This window comes from Otolemur garnettii, unplaced genomic scaffold (genome assembly GCF_000181295.1).
Source record: "Otolemur garnettii isolate 467f Iridium unplaced genomic scaffold, OtoGar3 scaffold00001, whole genome shotgun sequence".
Lineage (NCBI taxonomy): Eukaryota > Metazoa > Chordata > Mammalia > Primates > Galagidae > Otolemur > Otolemur garnettii.
This window is the reverse complement of record NW_003852396.1, coordinates 34294593-34312656: the sequence shown is the minus strand read 5'-3', so window position 1 is coordinate 34312656 and position 18064 is coordinate 34294593. Positions and strand designations below refer to the sequence as shown.

The 18064-nt window shown below is 34.5% G+C and overlaps 2 protein-coding genes across 2 annotated transcripts; one reads left to right on the top strand and one right to left on the bottom strand.

Moving 5' to 3' along the window:
* Nucleotides 1-3792: 3792 nt before the first annotated feature.
* LOC100949603 (olfactory receptor 52E8-like) lies at nucleotides 3793-4731 on the bottom strand. Its single transcript, XM_003781014.1, has one exon. It carries the CDS (start codon nucleotides 4729-4731, stop codon nucleotides 3793-3795), a length of 939 nt encoding a protein of 312 aa, XP_003781062.1.
* Nucleotides 4732-15904: 11173 nt separating this feature from the next.
* Nucleotides 15905-16858, top strand: LOC100949276 (olfactory receptor 52E8). The gene has a single exon (XM_003781013.2). The coding sequence runs from the start codon at nucleotides 15917-15919 to the stop codon at nucleotides 16856-16858; it is 942 nt and encodes a 313-aa protein (XP_003781061.1). The 5' UTR covers nucleotides 15905-15916.
* The last annotated feature ends 1206 nt before the right edge of the window (nucleotides 16859-18064 follow it).

The window sequence follows — 18064 nt, the reverse complement described above, 5'->3', positions numbered from 1 at the left end:
TTTCTGATCTTATGCATGACATAGATCCTCCAATTCTAATGATGGGTAGAAATTATGGTAATGGCATCTTCATCTTATTTCTGATTTTATAAAAAATATTTAAACATATTGCCATAATAAGCATGCCCTTCCATCCTTCAGGTCAGCATATTTTTATCAGATGAAGAGAGACCCTTTCATGCTTTGCTTACAAATTCTAAAACTTATTAATAGACACTATATTTTAACAATTTTTTTTCTAACCATTGAGATGCTCACATTACTTTTTCACTCTATCAGTTTGACATTATAATGGTTTCCAAATATTAAATCAATCATGCATTTTTATAATCATTCTAACTTGACCTTTATATATTATTCTTTTTATATGCCACTGTATTAATTTTGTAATATATTCTTTATGGATACTGCATTACCCATACCTTTTTTATTTATTCTGTTTCCCTGAGCTTTTATCTTGATTTATATTACTTTTTTTTGAACAGTCCTGTTTAGTATTTCTGTTTTAGCAAGTCTATTGGTAACAACTTGTCTCAATTTTTGTATATTTGCAATGTATTTTAATGCTTTAATTTAAGAAGATACTTTTGTTGGATACAGAAATCTAGGATGGCAGTTCATTTCTTCCACTATGTTTAAAAAAATTTTTTATTGTCTTCTCAATTCTATAGTTTCTTTGATATTTTTGTTGTTAATCTTATTATTGATACTTTCAAGATAATTTTTTTATCTGATTGCTTTAAAGATTTTCTATTTATTTCTGTTTTCCAGTGATTTTACTTAGTACTTTGGCACTCCTGCATAATCTTTGTTTTGTAGTCATGGCTAAAATTTTTGGATTTGGGGGTTGATTACTTTCACAAATTTTATAATTTTTTCCTTTTTAAATTGCTTGTGACCCATATTTTAACTTTCTTTATGCAATTGAATGATATATCTGTATAACTTTTAACTATTTTCCAAATATTCTATTTTCCTTTTTATATTTTCCATTAACTTATTTCTTCATGTTTCATTGAGGATATTGCCTTATGATTAATCTTTCAGTCATAGGTATAATCAAATACTTATTTTAAATTAATGTAAGTTTTAAAGATACAATTTTCAACTAGTTATTATTACTTTTCAGTTCATGCATAAAGTTCTCCATCTTTTCCTTCAATTTATTATATATAATAGTCATAGCTGTTTATAATCCCATTGCCTGGTTCTCTGTTAAATATTTTCATCTTGTCTCTTTTTGTTTGCTTATTTCTCTTGGTAATTATTATCCATTCATACTCAAAAAAATTGAATGCTGGGGATTTCGAAGAAAAACTTGTCAAAATACTTTAAGGCTATTAATAATGTTACCCACTATACAGTTTAACTTTGGTTCTGGCAGACAGTTGGAGTAACAGCACATCACCTCATTTAGATTAAGAATGGAGTAATTGTAAACTAGACAACGTGCTTTGTAATGGCCGATTTATTTTTTTAATAGCCTGATTTAGCTTCATTCCTTGAGTACTACATTGCTGATCTATTTTCTCTATTCCTTGCCAAACAATGAACAACAATGCTAATCCTGTTTAATCCCATGATACTACTAAAACTCTCCTCACAGTATCAGTCACTCTGAGAGCTCTTCCAAATTATAAAATGCAAACTGCATGGAAAGGCAAAGGAGCACCGAAGGTGGTCTTCAACTCTTTTGCTCTCCATTATTTTCGGAGTCTTGATCTTTTTACATTTGCTTTTCATTAATCTTCGATTCTGTCCAGTTTTCCTAGTTCTTTTTTTTTTTTCTTGGCAGAAGCATTAATCAGAAATAGGCTAGTTTATTATCAATGGAAGTAGAGTTCCACCAGATACACTCACCTAAAAATCATGTTATCACCATCAGGTTATGAACAATTTTTTATGTAATTATATCTTTTTCTACTTTCCTTTTAGCATATATCATGTTTTTCATACTGTATGATACTCTTTTTAAACATTGCTATTTTTGTTGTTGTTGTTGTTGTTTGCTAGAGCATATTTTGAACATTTGTTCCTCCTTTGGAAAAACACACTTAAAATTTTTATTGTATTTTGAAAATGTCTTTATTTTCATCTTAAATATGAACATGGGATAAAATGAACATTGAATTCCAAGAGAAAAATTATTCTTCTTAGGACACAAAGCCTTTTTTTAAACATTCACTTTTACAGTTGAGAATTCTGACAAGAGTCAAATTATGTTTCCCTTAATTAATGCTATTTTCCCTGCTTGTCTTACTTGAATTTTTTTTTTCTCTTGACACTTTTTCCATGGACTGGCTTATCTTTTTATCCATTGTATTTATAATTTCCACCAAAAACTAACAGTGTTCCCACTGAACTGCTATTGAAACTGTTAATATTAAATCTTGAGTAATTTTCTAGCTATAGAAATTTTCTTTGTTGTTCTTCTTCTGTTTTTATTTTACCTCATGAATCTTCTATTATATCTGTGCCATAAATTAATGCTTGCACAAAAAAATCTTAATGTAGAAATTTACACAGCATCTCACAACAAATACACATAAAATGTCAATATAAGGTGGATAATTTGACATTTTATTCCTTTAAGAGATATAGAATATGAAACCATAATAGATAATAAATGTAAATTTAAATTGATGATTACAAAAACTTGTGAACATGTTAGTTCTTATTTTTCTAGTTATCTTAATATTAAATCCTCACTGAGATTGTATGGTTATATTATAATTAATCATATATTTTCAAAATATTTATTTTGTATGTTAAATTAGTAAAAATCACTAGGAATGTCATAGAATTGGATAGATGGTTGCTATGGTAACTTTCAAAGTCATATTTGACCTTATTTCTGCTTGAAAATTATTCTACTTAGGTCATTCAATTCTTTTACTGTCCTTCACTTTAAATTACCATTGTTTTTTTTCTATTGCTATTTTTGAAAAACCACTTTGAAGTTTCTTTACAGTCTGATTTCTGTTCCCATTCTGTTTTCTATGTTATCTTTTTTGAAATTCATGAATAATTTTTCTTTTTCTTTTCATATATTTTAATACTCAACCAAAGTCATCCAGTTAAAAAAATAATAAATAAATACTCATTTCTTATTCTCTCTAATGTGTAGTTATGTATTATCTTATGTCTCTGCTCTCTATGTCATACTTGGTACCTCTCTGTATGCATTAAATTTTTTTTTTTTTAGACAAAGTCTCAAGCTGTTGCCCTGGTTAGGGTGCTGTGGTGTCACAGCTCACAGAAACTTCAAACTCTTGGGCTTAAGTGTTTCTCTTGACTCAGCCTGCCAAGTAGCTAGGACTATAGGTTCCTGCAACAACATCCAGCTATTTTTTTTATTTTTGTTGCAGTTGTCATTGTTGTTTAGCTGGCCCAGGCTGGGTTTGAACCTGGCAGCCCGAATGTATGTGGCCAGCACTCTGCCCACTGAGCTACGGGCACCACCCACCACCTCTGTGTGCATCATTGCTACCCAGATTCTAGCTTTCCTATCAGTGACCATATGACCTCTTCTTGAATATCTTTATGAAAGAAATCTTATTATTACCTGAAAGAGATCTAAAACACCAGCCATCTCTAACAAAAAGTTCTTACTTCAGTGAGAACCTCCAAAAATTGCTGCTAATATTTCTTATATAGATATAGTCGATTATGTATTCATATATTTATAACTGATGATCAATTTTAGTGAAAGCAATTTTCTCATTGATTTTTATGACAATTTTAGTCTCCTTAGGACTTATACTTTCATAACCTGCATGGATTACCTCTCATTTAATCTTTTTTAGCAAAGAGTCTCTTCACTCGCTCCTGAATCTGCTTGGTCCTGATCCCATAAATGACTGGGTTGAGGGCAGGAGGGATGACCACATAGAGATTAGCCAGGAGGATATGGATATACTGGGGAATACCATGACCAAAGCGATGAGTGAGGAAAGAGAAGAGAGCTGGGCCAAAGAAGGCCAAGATAACACCGATATGGGAACTACAGGTATTAAGAGCCTTCAGGCGGGCATCTTGGGAAGGGAGGTGGAAGACAGTGAATAAAATCCTAGCATAGGAGATAATGATAAGAAGCACATCTAGGAACAAGATAGAAATATTCCCAAGACCATAATAGATATTGGCACTAATGCTGGCACAAGCCAGACGTGCCACTCCCATGTGTTCACAATAGGTATGAGAGATGATCCTATGTCCACAGTAAGGCAATCTAGTGAGGAGAAAAACGATAGGAGAAATCATACATAAGCTTCTTAGAACTACAACAACAGCAATCACAGCAATAACTTTGTTGGTGAGGATTGTGGTGTACCTGAGGGGGTTGCAAATAGCCACGTATCGATCAAAGCCCATGGCAAGAAGTACAATGCTTTCCATGACTGTAAAAAAATGGATAAAAAAGACTTGAGCAACACAGCACCCAAAGCACAGTTCCTGTAGGCCGAACCAAAATATGCCCAGCATCTTGGGAATGGTAGCAGTAGAGAGACTCAGATCAATCACTGACAGCATGGCCAGAAAGTAGAACATAGGCTGGTGGAGGTTATTATCTAGCAAGATCACAAACAGAATGATAAGATTTCCAACAAGAGCAATCAGATACACAGCACAGAAGGGAAATCCAAGCCAGATTTGTGCAGTTTCCAGGCCTGGAATCCCTAACAACAGGAATGAAGAGGGGTGAGGCTCAGTAATATTGGGAAAAAACATTCTTCTGCAGGCTGATGATGGCCGTGGTTTTAAAAACTATTGGATTTGATTAGTATTGTATTCATGTGGCATTCCATCTGGACTCAATCGAGATCTAAAACAATTAAACATAATAAAAATATACTCAAACAAACAATTCATATTATGAATAGGTTTTTCTAAAGGTCTTTGTTTCCTTTTTCTTCTTTCAGCTCTCTATAAATGTTCCCGGTATCACTATTCACCTGCATTATAAATGTGAATGGCTGAGATGCCAAATGGAAGCTAATGATACCTCTCTCAAAATTATAAATTCAGACTACATAAATGAACTTACTCCCTTTTTCCTCAAGAAATAGACAGTTTGTGGTAATAGTGAAATTGATAATAACGACAATGTCAACCACCACGGTAATAGTAGTTAAGACTGATTAGGTAACTACATCTTTCAGACATGGAACTACCATTATTAGAATATGTTATCTCATTTAGTTCTCCCCACAGTTCCATGATGCAAATTCTGCTGGTATCTGGTTTTACGGAATGGAAAGATTTTGATAAGTTAATTAACTCCATATTGTTTACAAAGCTAAAAAGCAGAAGAGTCAAAGTGGTATTTTGTTGTTGTTGCTGTTGTTGAGACAGAGTCTCATTTTGTCACCCCGGATAGAGTGCCATGGTGTCACAGCTCATAGCAAACTCTTGGGCTCAAGAGTTTGGGCTCAAGCGATTCTCTTGCCTCAGCCTCCTGAGTAGCTGGGACTACAGGAACCTGCCACAATGCCCGGCTATTTTTAGAGAGGAGTTCTCACTCTGGCTCAGGCTGTCCTTGAACCCTTGAGCTCAGGCAATCCACCCACTTGGGCCTCCCAAGTGCTAGGACTACAGAAGAGTCAAAATTTGATACCACTATGGAATTCAGCTATGTGACATTAATCTGGATTTGTCTTTGCAATATTTGCTCATGGAGTAGTAAGAGAGAAAGAAAGGTAAGTTTGGGGAAGAATAAAAGGATTGAAGATAGTTAAAACTATGATAATCATAACAGTCTTTTAGTGGCAAAACAAAAGTAAAAAAAGTGACTGTGTAACAGAATTGAGATTCTGGAAGCAGATTCAGACATTTCTTACTGTCTAGGTATCTGGAAATAAGGTATCTCCAAGTGAGAATATAAGAGAAATTTGTAAGGAAAAATAATGAGGTGTGAATTTTCATTTCCATATGAAGTCATTTTTTCAAAAGCCTGTTGATTTCTATAACAGTTTTAAAGAAAAGTAGCAAAAGATCAGATCTGTTGCTAGCTAAAATGCAAAGTTTGAGGGGGCAGTTTCCAAAACTGACCTCACTTCTGACTACAATTTCAGGGGTTTTCCAAAACTACTCCCAGGATCAATAATTCATTGGAAGGCCAGGGGTGGTGACTCACCCCTGTAATCCTAGCACTCTGAACTCACAGATTCGAGACCAGCCTGAGAGCAAGCAAAACCTTGTCTCTGAAAATAGCCAGGCATTGTGGTGGGTGCCTGTAGTCCCAGCTACTTGGGAGGCTAAGGCAAGAGGATTGCTCGAGCCCAAGAGTCTGAGGTTGCTGTGGGCTCTGACACCACATCAGTCTACAAGGGGCAACAAAGTAAGACTCTGCCTAATAAATAAATAAATAATAGTAATAATTCACTGGAAGGACTCATAGAACTTGACACTATTATATGGTCATGGCTACAGTTTATTGAAGGAAAAAGAAGAGATGCTTAGGGAAGAGTCAGTGAAGTTTCCAAGTGTAAACCATCTCTGGTTTTCTTGGGGGTCAGGATGCATTACCCTCCTCTTGGGGGTCAGGATGCATTAATGTGTGACAGTATGCAGAGTCACCATTGCCAATGGGGTAAACTCACTCAAGCCTTGGAGTCCACAGTTTTTATTGGGGTTTCATTTCATAGGCATGATTGCTTGATTGATGCAAATGTGGTTGAATTCAATCTCCAGATCAACTGATGTCTCATGACTGAAAGCCCCCACCTTAAGTCATATTGTTGGTATTTATGGCACAGCTGGCCCCTATCCTATGATCTGGTATGGCTAATCCCTGCTGTGAATAAAGACACTCCTATAAGCAATGGTATAGATTACTTCCGATAAACCAAGAGCAAATGCTAAAACTCTCTTTGGGAAAAGCCAAATTCTTTGCTACATATCTGCTTAGTCAGTCCCAATAATATTCTTTACCAAGTTGTATCTAAGATTTTTTACCTCATGTTTCATCTTGAGGCCTAGCCTAAATTATAATTCTAGGTCTCCCAATAATCAAATCTGAATTCAGTTTAATCCCTTTGAACAATGAAGCTTAAGAGAGATGCATGGCTAATCACTATATTGTGTCCTTTTCCATATCAGGGTACATGTGCAATCATTCAAGTCATTACTCTATCTTTCTTTGCCCACTATGGCTTTCATTTCCCTTTGTGTATCACTCACTATATCATTATACCGGCAGGAGGTGTACGGAAAAAAAGCAAAAGCCCAGGGTATTTAATGTTACTAGTACTGTTGCATGGGATGGAGATCTGATTCTATTCTCACTGATTTTGTGACCTTAGGCAAATTACATCAGGTTCTGAGTTTCAGTTTTATTTACAAGTAAGCATAGTAGTATCTGCCTCACATTATTGATGGTGGTATATTGAGGTCAAATATACCTGAATTAACATAGTTGTCCATCAAATATTCTTCTTTACAACTTCTTCCCATTTTATTCCTTCTTCTATTTCTTCCTAGACCACTGATATACACCATTTTATTCCCTACCCTGGTTCTCTAGGTCTTAACTCAATTTCTGTGAATTCAAATTTCAGTCCTATGCATACATTACATAGACTTATCACAAACACTTACCAATATTCCTTCCTCTTCCTTGAGTCATGTAACAACTGTGCACTTTATAAGCAGTATAGAAAAGCCTCAATATACACTGAAAGACAATATTGAAATGTCTTTGCATGTATGTGCTGGGGTAGCAAATTTATAGTAAAGTCTCCAGGTGCTGGAGTCTAGAGCATTGAAATTAAAGTGAATAGAAATTCCCCTTTGTCATTGCATCAACTGCAGAGGAGCTCTAGGGAAAGCTATGTGACACTTTTGCCCACTACTTGGTCAACTGTAAATTGCTGTTTCTTGCTATTTTATATAATGTTTATGAAATGTCTCATTTTATCATTTTTTCTTCTTTCTTTTTTCTACCAGTCTATTGCTTGGACTAATCCTTTGGGTTCTGTTGGGTATCTATATAACCATCAATTTTTTTTTATTGGGGCAAAATTCATATAAACATAAAATTTACAATTTAAAATACTAAGCATTGGCTCCACGCCTGTGGCTCAAGTGGCTAAGGTGCCAGCCATATACACCTAAGGTGGCGGGTTTGAATCCAGCCCAGGCCCACCAAACAACAATGATGGCTGCAACCAAAAAAAATAGCCAGGCATTGTGGCAGGCGCCTGTGGTCCCAGCTACTTGGGAGGCTGAGGCAGGAGACTCGCTTGAGCCCAGGAGTTGGAGGTTGCTGTGAGCTGTGATGCCACAGCACTCTACCCAGGGGGACAGCTTGAGGCTCTGTCTCAAAAATAAAATAAAATAAAATAAAAATACTAAGCATTTAAAAATGTACAATTCAGTGGCACTTTTTACTTTACCAATATTGTGCAACTGTTACTGCTAGTTTCTAAAGTGAATCTTGTACCCAATGAAATCATTATTCCCCATGCTTTCCTTCTTCCAGACCCTAATAATTATGCATCTGCTTTCTGTTTCTCTGCATTTTCTCTATTAATTTGTTCTGGATATTTCACATAAATGGAAATCAGGCTATATATAGTCTGTGTATCTGGCTTCTTTCACTTAGCATAATGATTTTAATTGTACCCGTATTATAACATACATTATCTCATTACTTTTAATGTATTTTATGTATTATCATATTACTTTTGTGGCTAAATAATATTCCAATATATGTATATACCACATTTTTTATACATTCATCAGTTGATGGATACTTTGGTTGTTTTTGTCTTTTGGCTATTGTCAATACTGTTGCTCTTAACATCCTTGTTTAGCTTTATGTTTGAACTCTGTTTCCAATTCTTTGGGGTATATAACAAAAAATAACATTTTGGGGTCTAATGATAATTCCATATTTAACTTTTTCATGAAGTGCTAAATTGTTTTCCACAGTGCATCAATCTACATTCTCATAGCAAGGTATAGGATTCCCATTTCTCACATTCCCTTCAATGTTTATTTTCCACTTTAAAAAAGTATAGCCATCTCAGTGATCTTTATTTTCCTAATGATCAAATGATGTTGAACATCTTTTCATGGGCATATTGGACATTTGTACATCTTAGAAAAATGTCTCTCGAAGCAGTTTGTCCATTTTTTATTAAGTTATTAATTTTTACATTGCTAATTATATGAGTTTTACTTTATATATATTCTGTGTTCTAGACTATTATTAGATATATAATTTTAAAATATTTCTTCCCACCCTACAAGTTGTCTTTTCGCTCTCTGGGTGGTGATATTTGATTCACAAAAGTTTTTAACCCTGAAGTTAAATTCATTGATTTTTTTCTTTCATTGCTTGCTTTTTGTTGTCTCATATAAGAAAACAAATCTAAGGTAATAATTTGCCTAGCCTAAGAGCTTCATTGTTTTAGTTATATTTGGATCTTTGATCTATTTTAATTTAATTTTTGTATATGTGCATAGTGTGAGTTAAGGTTCTGACCTCAATCTTTTTAATGTGGATATTTAGTTACAAAACATCATTTATTTAAAGAAAAATTGTTTTATTTTTAATTGATAAATAACAATTCTATATATTCTGGAGTATAATGTGATATTTTGATACATGTATACATTGTGGAATGATTTTTAGGTCAATTAACATATTTATCACCTCAAATATTTTTATTTCTTTTTGGTGAAATATTTAAAATTTTCTCATTTACCTATTTCAAGATATACATTATTTTTAACTATAGTCACAATGCTGTAAAAGAGTCGGTACCATCTGTTGAAGAGACTATTTTTCCCCGTTGAATAATCATCACATTGTTTTCAAAAATCAATAGAACATAAACATATGGTTTATTTCTCAACTCTCTATTCTTGTTCACTGATTTATATGTTATGGCAGCACCACACTTTTTTGAGTACTGTAACCTTGTAGTAAGTTTTTTTTATAATTTCAGATTAATATGAGAGTACAAATGATTGAGTTACATTGTTAGTTAGAGTTCAAGAAAAAGGAGAGGGTAGAAGAGAGGGGATTTGGTAATGAACACAGTGTGTGTAAGGGTTTACAGCACACCCTCTGGGTGAAAGGCTCAAGTACATTTGTAGTTAAGACAAGGTGAGTTCTCTAACTTAACTGTTTTATTTTCACATTGTCATGGCTATTCTAGGCCCTTTGATAATCTATGTGAATTTTATGATTAGTTTTCTCCTTTCTATGAAAAAGACATTGACATTTTTATAGGGAATTATACATAATATTTAAATCAATTTGGGAAGAATGGGCCCAACCAAAATGCTCCTCAATTTATAAAGGAGACTCTAACAGCCAAATATCAACAATATTAAGTCTCTCAATCCATGAACACAAAGTGTTCTTCCATTTACTTAAACTTTAATTTTTTCAGTAATATTTAGCAAAATACAACTGATGTTCCTGTGTTGATATTTTATTGTAAATATTTACTGTTTATTAGCTGAAATGGAATTTTGTGGATTCTTTATAATTTCTTTATTTACTTATTTATTTTCTTAATTTCAAAATATTAAGGGGGTACAATGTTGATTTTGCCAATCTATGAACACAGTGTGTTTTTCCATTTGTTTATGTCATCTGAAGCTTCCTTTCTCAGTGATTTGTAGTTTTCTTTGCAGATATCTTTCACCTCTTTGGTTAAATATATTCCTAGGTATTTTATTTTCTTCATAGCTATTGTGAAAGGTATAGAGTCTTTGATTTGATTCTCAGCTTGACTGTTGTTGGAGTATAGGATTTGTGTACATTGATTTTGTAATCTAAGACTCTGATGAATTTATTAATTTGAGTAGTCTATTGGCGGAATCTTTGGTGTTTTCTATATATAAGATCATATCACCAGCAAGAAGCTATGGTTTGGCCTCCTCTTTCTCCATTTTGATTCCCCTAATTTCCTTTTCTTGCCTTCTTGCTGTGGTGAGGACTTCCAGCACTATGGAAATAGTGACAGTGGGCATCCTTGTCTTGTTCCAGTTCTGAGTGGAAATATTTTCAGTTTTTCCCTGTTCAGTATGATGTTGGCTGTGTCTATTGAGATGATCATATGATCTTTGCTTTTGCTTCCATTTATGTGGTGAATCACATTTATGAATTTGAACCATCTTTGCAGCCCTGGGATGAAGCCAACTTGTTCATTGTGGCTTGTATTTTTATGTGCTGCTTAATCTTACTGAGGATTTTTGCATCTATATTCACAAAGGATTTTGGTCTATAGTTTTCTTTTTTTGTTGTGTTTGTTCTTGGCTTTGGCTAGCTAGCATTGTAAATGAGTAGAGGTGGATTCTTTCCTTCTTAATATTATGAAATAATTTCTGAAAAGTTTTAATCGCATGGATACACTCTATAATGCTGAAGTCAGGGCTTTCAGTGTGCCTATGACAAGGGTAGTGTTATTATACCCAATAGGTGAGTTTTTGCTCCTCATTTCTCTCCCACCTTCCCTGATGTTTAGTTCCCAATGTCCTTTAAGTCATTCTGTTCCCGTGTGTACTCATCACTTGGCTCCCTTATATATTTTCAGTGTATAGAGATGTTATTTGCATAGTTAAAAATGTGCATATTTGAATGGCTTTTATTTTATTTTTCAACTAATTTCTCTCACTAGAACTTCCAGCTAACTAGCATTGGTAAAAGCAAGCAGCCTTGTCTTGTTCATGATCTGAGGGGGGAAAGTTTACTTCTCCCATTGAATATACACCAATGAGTATGGTATAAGCCTGGGAGATGTCGGATTTTCATAAATGCCCATTATATGAGGAAGTTTCCTTTTGTTCCTAGTTGGTTGGGTGTTTTTTATCAAGAGAAGGTATTGAATTTTGTCAAATGATTTTTCTGCATCAATTGAGATGATCATGCTTTTCCTTCACTGTTATACCACATGATGTGGTTTATTGCTTTGATTAATTAATCTATATAAAACAACTCTTATGTTCTTGAAATAAATAACCTTTGGTTATAATGAGAGTAATTCTTTAACATGCAGGTGGATAGGTTTGATAGCCTTTTATTGAGGATTTACCATCTATATTCATAAAATAGTCTTTCTTATCATTGACAAATATATATTTTCTTCCACATAATAAAATCTCACTATGTTTGTGTCTCTCTATGTGTATGTCTCTATGTGAAAATGATTTCTTGAATACACAAGACATGTATTTGTATAATGAACCACATTCTATATTTTAATATTATTTTCTCAAGACCAGCCAGATATGACATATTAGGGCCTTCTTAGGTCTTGCCTGGACATTTTCATGGTCATATAAATATGTGTGGCTTTTTAACTTTTAGGAATATTTCATAGGTTTGAGAAATTTCCTATGATCAATTTCCTAATTTATCCCTTTGAATTTTTTAGTCAGCTTCTTGTTAGTTCTAGTTACTGTTCCCGCGTCAGGAAGCTGTGATGTTAAACATTTTTTGGAGATTATTTATGACTAATAATCTTGTTAAAAGATAAAAAATCTTGTTCAAAATGAGTGAGTTTTGAGTCAGGTCAAGTAAATATGAACTCCATGAGAGGGGACTTCCAGGAAGCTGCCAATAATTGTTCATTAATTGATGAATGAATAAAGAAAATGTGCTATTTATATACAACTGAATAATAACTAGAGAATGAATTAATGAGAAACTATCAATGATGTTTTTAATGGAAAAATCAAATATTTTGTTAGGTCTAGGGAGAGGAGTTTATAGGTGAGGGAGAGAGTACACAAGTCTCAGAGGGAAAGAACTAAAGGAGATGAGGTAAGTGGATAAGGACAAAATCCCAGGTCTTCACCAGGATCATAGCAATTAAATTTAGAAGTGAGAAATTAAACATACTTTCTCAGTGTCAATGATGAAGTAAAAAATCTGGGGAAAGCAAGAGAACAGCAGTAAACTCTTGCTCTATTGTCTTAATATAAGCAGAAAGAAATTGAGAAGAATTCTCCTGAGTCTATGAATTAAACTACATCAAATCTCCAAGACACTGGAGACACCAAGACTCTTTCCCTGTTGTCTCCGTATAAGGAGAACAAGATTGAAAAGAATTCTCCAGGGACAATTAACCAAACTACATCAAGGTCTCCAAGATAATACAGTTCCCATTCTATGGGGTAGTGAGGCTTCAAGGAAAATATATATGTGTATTTTCTAGTTGGGATAACAAATGGTGTTCAAGACTATGCTAAAGAATGTTTTTTTAGAGATTTGATACTAAGGTAAGTTGTAAACATACCATGGTTAGTCTTTGAAAAATAGTAAGAGAGATAGAGAAAGAGTTTGATCCAACCAAGTATGGAGAGATGGAAGAAAGGTGAAAATATGATGGCAAGATGAAGAAAGAATGCACCCGCATACTCACAATTTCCTGAGGCTAAACTTTCAACTACAATACCCCTTGTCATGCAGAGTCTCAGAAACAAATCTAAAGGGTGTAAGCTGATGAGAAAGAAATTGCAATGATATATCTTATATCATTTTAGCTATTATTTCTGACCCAATATGCAGATGTACACTTATGAATAGCAAGAGAGAAAGAACTAGCTTTTTTCTAATTTCTAAGACTATTCCTAGTATTGTAAAGGTGATTACAAATATTTTTGAATAAATTTATGAATAAATAAATCATTAAGCATAGTCCTGAGGAATTAACTTTTTATGAAAATAAGACCCGGAGCTACGGTAATGAAACACCCAAGAAAGGGAATAATGTTGCATGACAGGAAGATGACCATAGACTGTGACAATAGATAAAGCTTAGGAAAAAAGTATACATTATCTTTTAATATGCTCATCAATTCTGGATTATGGGAATGTGGATGTGTGGACTGTAGTGGAGGTTGATAGATAGGGTAGAGTAAGAGGTTGACATGTTGAAGAAATGGCTACTGGATAGCTGAATATAATCCCATGTAGCACATTCCTGTTAGGATGCCAATGCCGGGGCTGGAGCCCATCTTATTTTTGGAACTCAGCAGAGATCAAAAACTACATAAATTTGTGTTGAAATAGTAGTATATATTTATTGAATAACTAAGTGACCAGTTGCTTTGATCAATGTTTACAGCTTTGGAAATTATGTCCCAGAGAAAAGAGAAGCATAAGTTTTCAAGCCCTACTATAAAAGACATAGAGATAAGTAGGACAAATTGACTTCCTTGAGACGAAGGCATATTTTATTACTGGTTTTTGCTATTTTGCTCCCCTAAGCATTACCAAGACTTCAGGCAATTAATAGTCTTTCTAGTCATCAGTCTACTGAATGTCTGGATCTGGTCATTGGTCATTAAGAAGAAGATTGATTCCTTTTTCATGTCCTGACTGGCCACTATAATCCCTTATTTCCCCACTTTCTCCCTGAACTTTACTCCATCTAGAACAAAATTTCCTTTCTTTTTTGACTGAATAATGCCTCTCTAAATATTAGTATAACCCTAACCTCCTCGTAGAGTTTTCCTTTACTCACATCTATGCTTCAAAAAACTGGGGCTTACTTCTACTACGTTACTTGCAGTACAATTTTTAGATTCCATCTTTGGAATTTTATCTCCTTTACTACACAGTGGTCTCCTTGAGAGTATATGACAAGTTTTATTAAGCATTATATTCACATTTCCTGATCAACCTTAGTACAGAAAGAACCTATGAAATATATGAAATAAATCATGAAAGGTATTTCTCCACCTACCTTGTGCATTCTCAACTAATGAAAAACAGGAGAGTTATAGCTTTATCTCTGATACTTTCACATCACAAAATGGAGAACTTCAACTTTTTCCTTCTGAGCCCAGAAGCTGCACTGTCACAAACTTTTATGTGCTTCACATTATTAATTTACTATAAGTAAGTTCAGAATTTACTATAGTGGACATCCATAAAGACATAGAGCTAGCACAGAATGTGTAGCAATAAAACTACAGGGATTTTGCTTTCTCACCATAGATATAAGCCTAAGATAAATTTAAAAATTGTACAGCCAGGAATAGTTTCCCCACAAAATTTCACCTATATCTGGACAGTTTCCTTATTGCATCTGCCTATTTATGTACTCTCCAAGTGATAGGCTTATTTAGACTAAAATAATCTCTTTAGTTCATCTTTTGTTATAATTGCAATACACTCTGCCTTTCCTTGTTTTTCATCTATTTTCTAAATCCAGTGGGAAAGCTGCTTTTTCAACAACAAGGAGCATGAGAACTGTATTATTTATTTTCTAAAATATAAAATTGAAGTTGTCTTCTGGGTTTTTTTTTTTTTTTTGCTTCTACATCAATTTGCCTCTTTATGGGAATTTTAAATTGAGATCTATTACATGGCAGACCTTTTTTAATGCATATGAACAAAGATAAATTTTTTCTTTTACAATCAGAAGCAGACTATCTAGTATTCACAAACATCCATAAAAATGCATAATAACACACAAACAGGATTATATGCACTACAGTTGAGCCTTTTTAGTTTTCCAAATAAGGAATAGTTGAGATTATCCACACTAAAGAAATTACTATGAACATTAAGCAAAATGTGTGTAACACTATCATATACAGAGGCCCTGCAGCTTTATTTGCCCAATTTATTCCTGTATACATTTCATGTTTTTAAATTTGCATTAGGCAGGTGACAGTGTTTTGCAAACTCTTCTTTATATCAGTCTTTGTTATTTTGTAAACGGGCAGTAGAGTAAGGCTATTCCTGGTACCATGATACTCAGGAAAGGCTAACAGAAACTGAGAAGAGGGTTTTACCTTCTTCAAGAATAGAAATAAATGAAGATTAAGATGTTATTTTGCATTTGACTAGGTAATTGGACAAAAGAAAAAGTGGAAAAAGAATCGCTAATGGAAAGTCAATAACCATTTCTGGTGTGGGCAACAGATATTTGTGACAGAGAGAATGTTTATGCCTAATGACACCTCGTTTCATCCTTCTTCCTTCCTGCTGCTGGGTATTCCAGAATTAGAAAACATGCATGTCTGGATTGGATTCCCTTTTTTCTTGGTATATATTGTTGCACTTCTGGGGAATGTTGCTATCTTGTTTGTGATCCAGACTGAGCACACTCTCCACGAACCCATGTACTACTTCCTGGCCATGTTGGATTCCATTGACCTGGGCTTGTCCACAGCCACTATCCCCAAAATGCTGGGCATCTTCTGGTTCAGTCTCAAGGAAATATCTTTTGGAGGCTGCCTTTCTCAGATGTTCTTCATCCACTTCTTCACTGCCATGGAGAGTGTTGTATTGGTAGCCATGGCCTTTGACCGCTATATCGCCATTTGCAAACCTCTTCAGTACACGATGATCCTCACCAACAAAATCATCTGCCTCATTGCAGGCATTGCTATCCTGCGGAGCCTGTACATGGTGCTTCCACTGGTGTTTCTGCTCCTGAGGCTGCCCTTTTGTGGGCACCGTATCATTCCTCATACTTACTGTGAGCACATGGGCATTGCCCGTCTGGCGTGTGCCAGCATCAAAGTGAACATTGTGTTTGGCCTTGGCAACATTTCTCTCTTATTATTGGATGTGCTCCTCATTATTCTTTCCTATGTTAGAATCCTTCATGCAGTGTTCTGCCTGCCCTCCTGGGAAGCTCGCCTCAAAGCTCTCAATACCTGTGGCTCCCACATAGGAGTTATCTTAGCCTTTTTCACGCCAGCATTTTTCTCTTTCTTGACCCATCGTTTTGGTCATAATATCCCTCAATATATTCACATTTTTTTGGCCAACCTGTATGTGGTTGTTCCACCAGCTCTTAATCCTATAATCTATGGAGTCAGGACCAAGCAGATTCGGGAGCGAGTACTAAGGATTTTCCTCAAGACAGATCACTAGCCCCTTGGAAGTTGAAAGGTTTGACTTAGAATTCATGCTTTTTCATTGTTAAACGTAGAGTTATCTTATATTTAATCCCATAAGAAGGAGGAAGGCACGGGGGAGCCTTGCAAGAGATAGCATCATTTGTGAATCTAAGCTTCTGTTTTTAAATGTAATAATAAGAATCTGTACTATGCCAACTTCTCTTATTTCTGTGCTGGATCCTTAAGACAGTCCTGTAAAGCGTATATTACTACTTTTTTAATGAGCATATTTATGTTTGGGAATGTCATGTGTTTTATTCATATTAAATGTTTAGTAAGAAGTAATAATTTAAGCCAAGTATCTTACTAAATTTTAATCATGGTGGGAAAAAAAAGATGAAGATGAGAATTGAATTGGCAGAGGGTAATTTTGAGGGAGAACAGAGAAACTGGAAAGCATTTGCAGACTATTGCATTTTGGTTTGTGTCTAAATACTCCAAAGTACAAGGTTCTGGGCTCATTTTCTATCATTTTTCCTATGGTAGTCAGTAAGTAGGGGATCGCCCTCTCTAGCCAGCAGATGAGATTCTAGTTTTCATATAAATCTTTTCTCTTCAGGGACACAACAGTGACACGGAGCAGGTAACTACTGACAGAATTTAGGCTGGCAGGCTGTGGAAATACTTATGTTTCCCTTATAGAAAAAATTCTTAGAGCATAGTAAAGCAGCTAAGTATGCTCTAAAGGAAGCTTACATGAATAAGGCAGGGCCTTGGGAACTTGGACACATAAAAACTCAGCCTTAAGGGAATAGCACGAAATAGGGAGGTGAAAGGGGACATCAAGGGGTATGGATGGAAAGAAAGTGATTTAACCTGGATTGAATTTAGAAAGGTTATAAGAGTTAGTTGTTAGATACATATTCTTTCACAATGACATTCAGAGAAATATGCATGTACCAGACAAACATAAAATATGTCCATTTTTGTTTTTGTGTCAGCATCTTATTTTACTTTTTGCTTTGTGTTTCTGCTGTGAAATAAATGATTGAAAAATGTATAATTTGTGTGCCTGTGTCTGTGTATTTGTGTGTCTCTCTGTGTAGTCATATGCTTATGGAAGAGAAAGTGTAAAGTCACATTTTGGTTGACTCCTATTTTATTTTTAATATTTTGCTATTTAATGAATGGAAAATATACTTCATCCTTATTAACTTATAATACATGTATTAAAGTCTCT

What these genes read in the sequence shown, in the direction of transcription:
- LOC100949603 (XM_003781014.1), bottom strand. Translation starts at nt 4,731, where the DNA reads ATGTTTTTTCCCAATATTACTGAGCCTCACCCCTCTTCATTCCTGTTG.
- LOC100949276 (XM_003781013.2), top strand. Translation starts at nt 15,917, where the DNA reads ATGTTTATGCCTAATGACACCTCGTTTCATCCTTCTTCCTTCCTGCTG.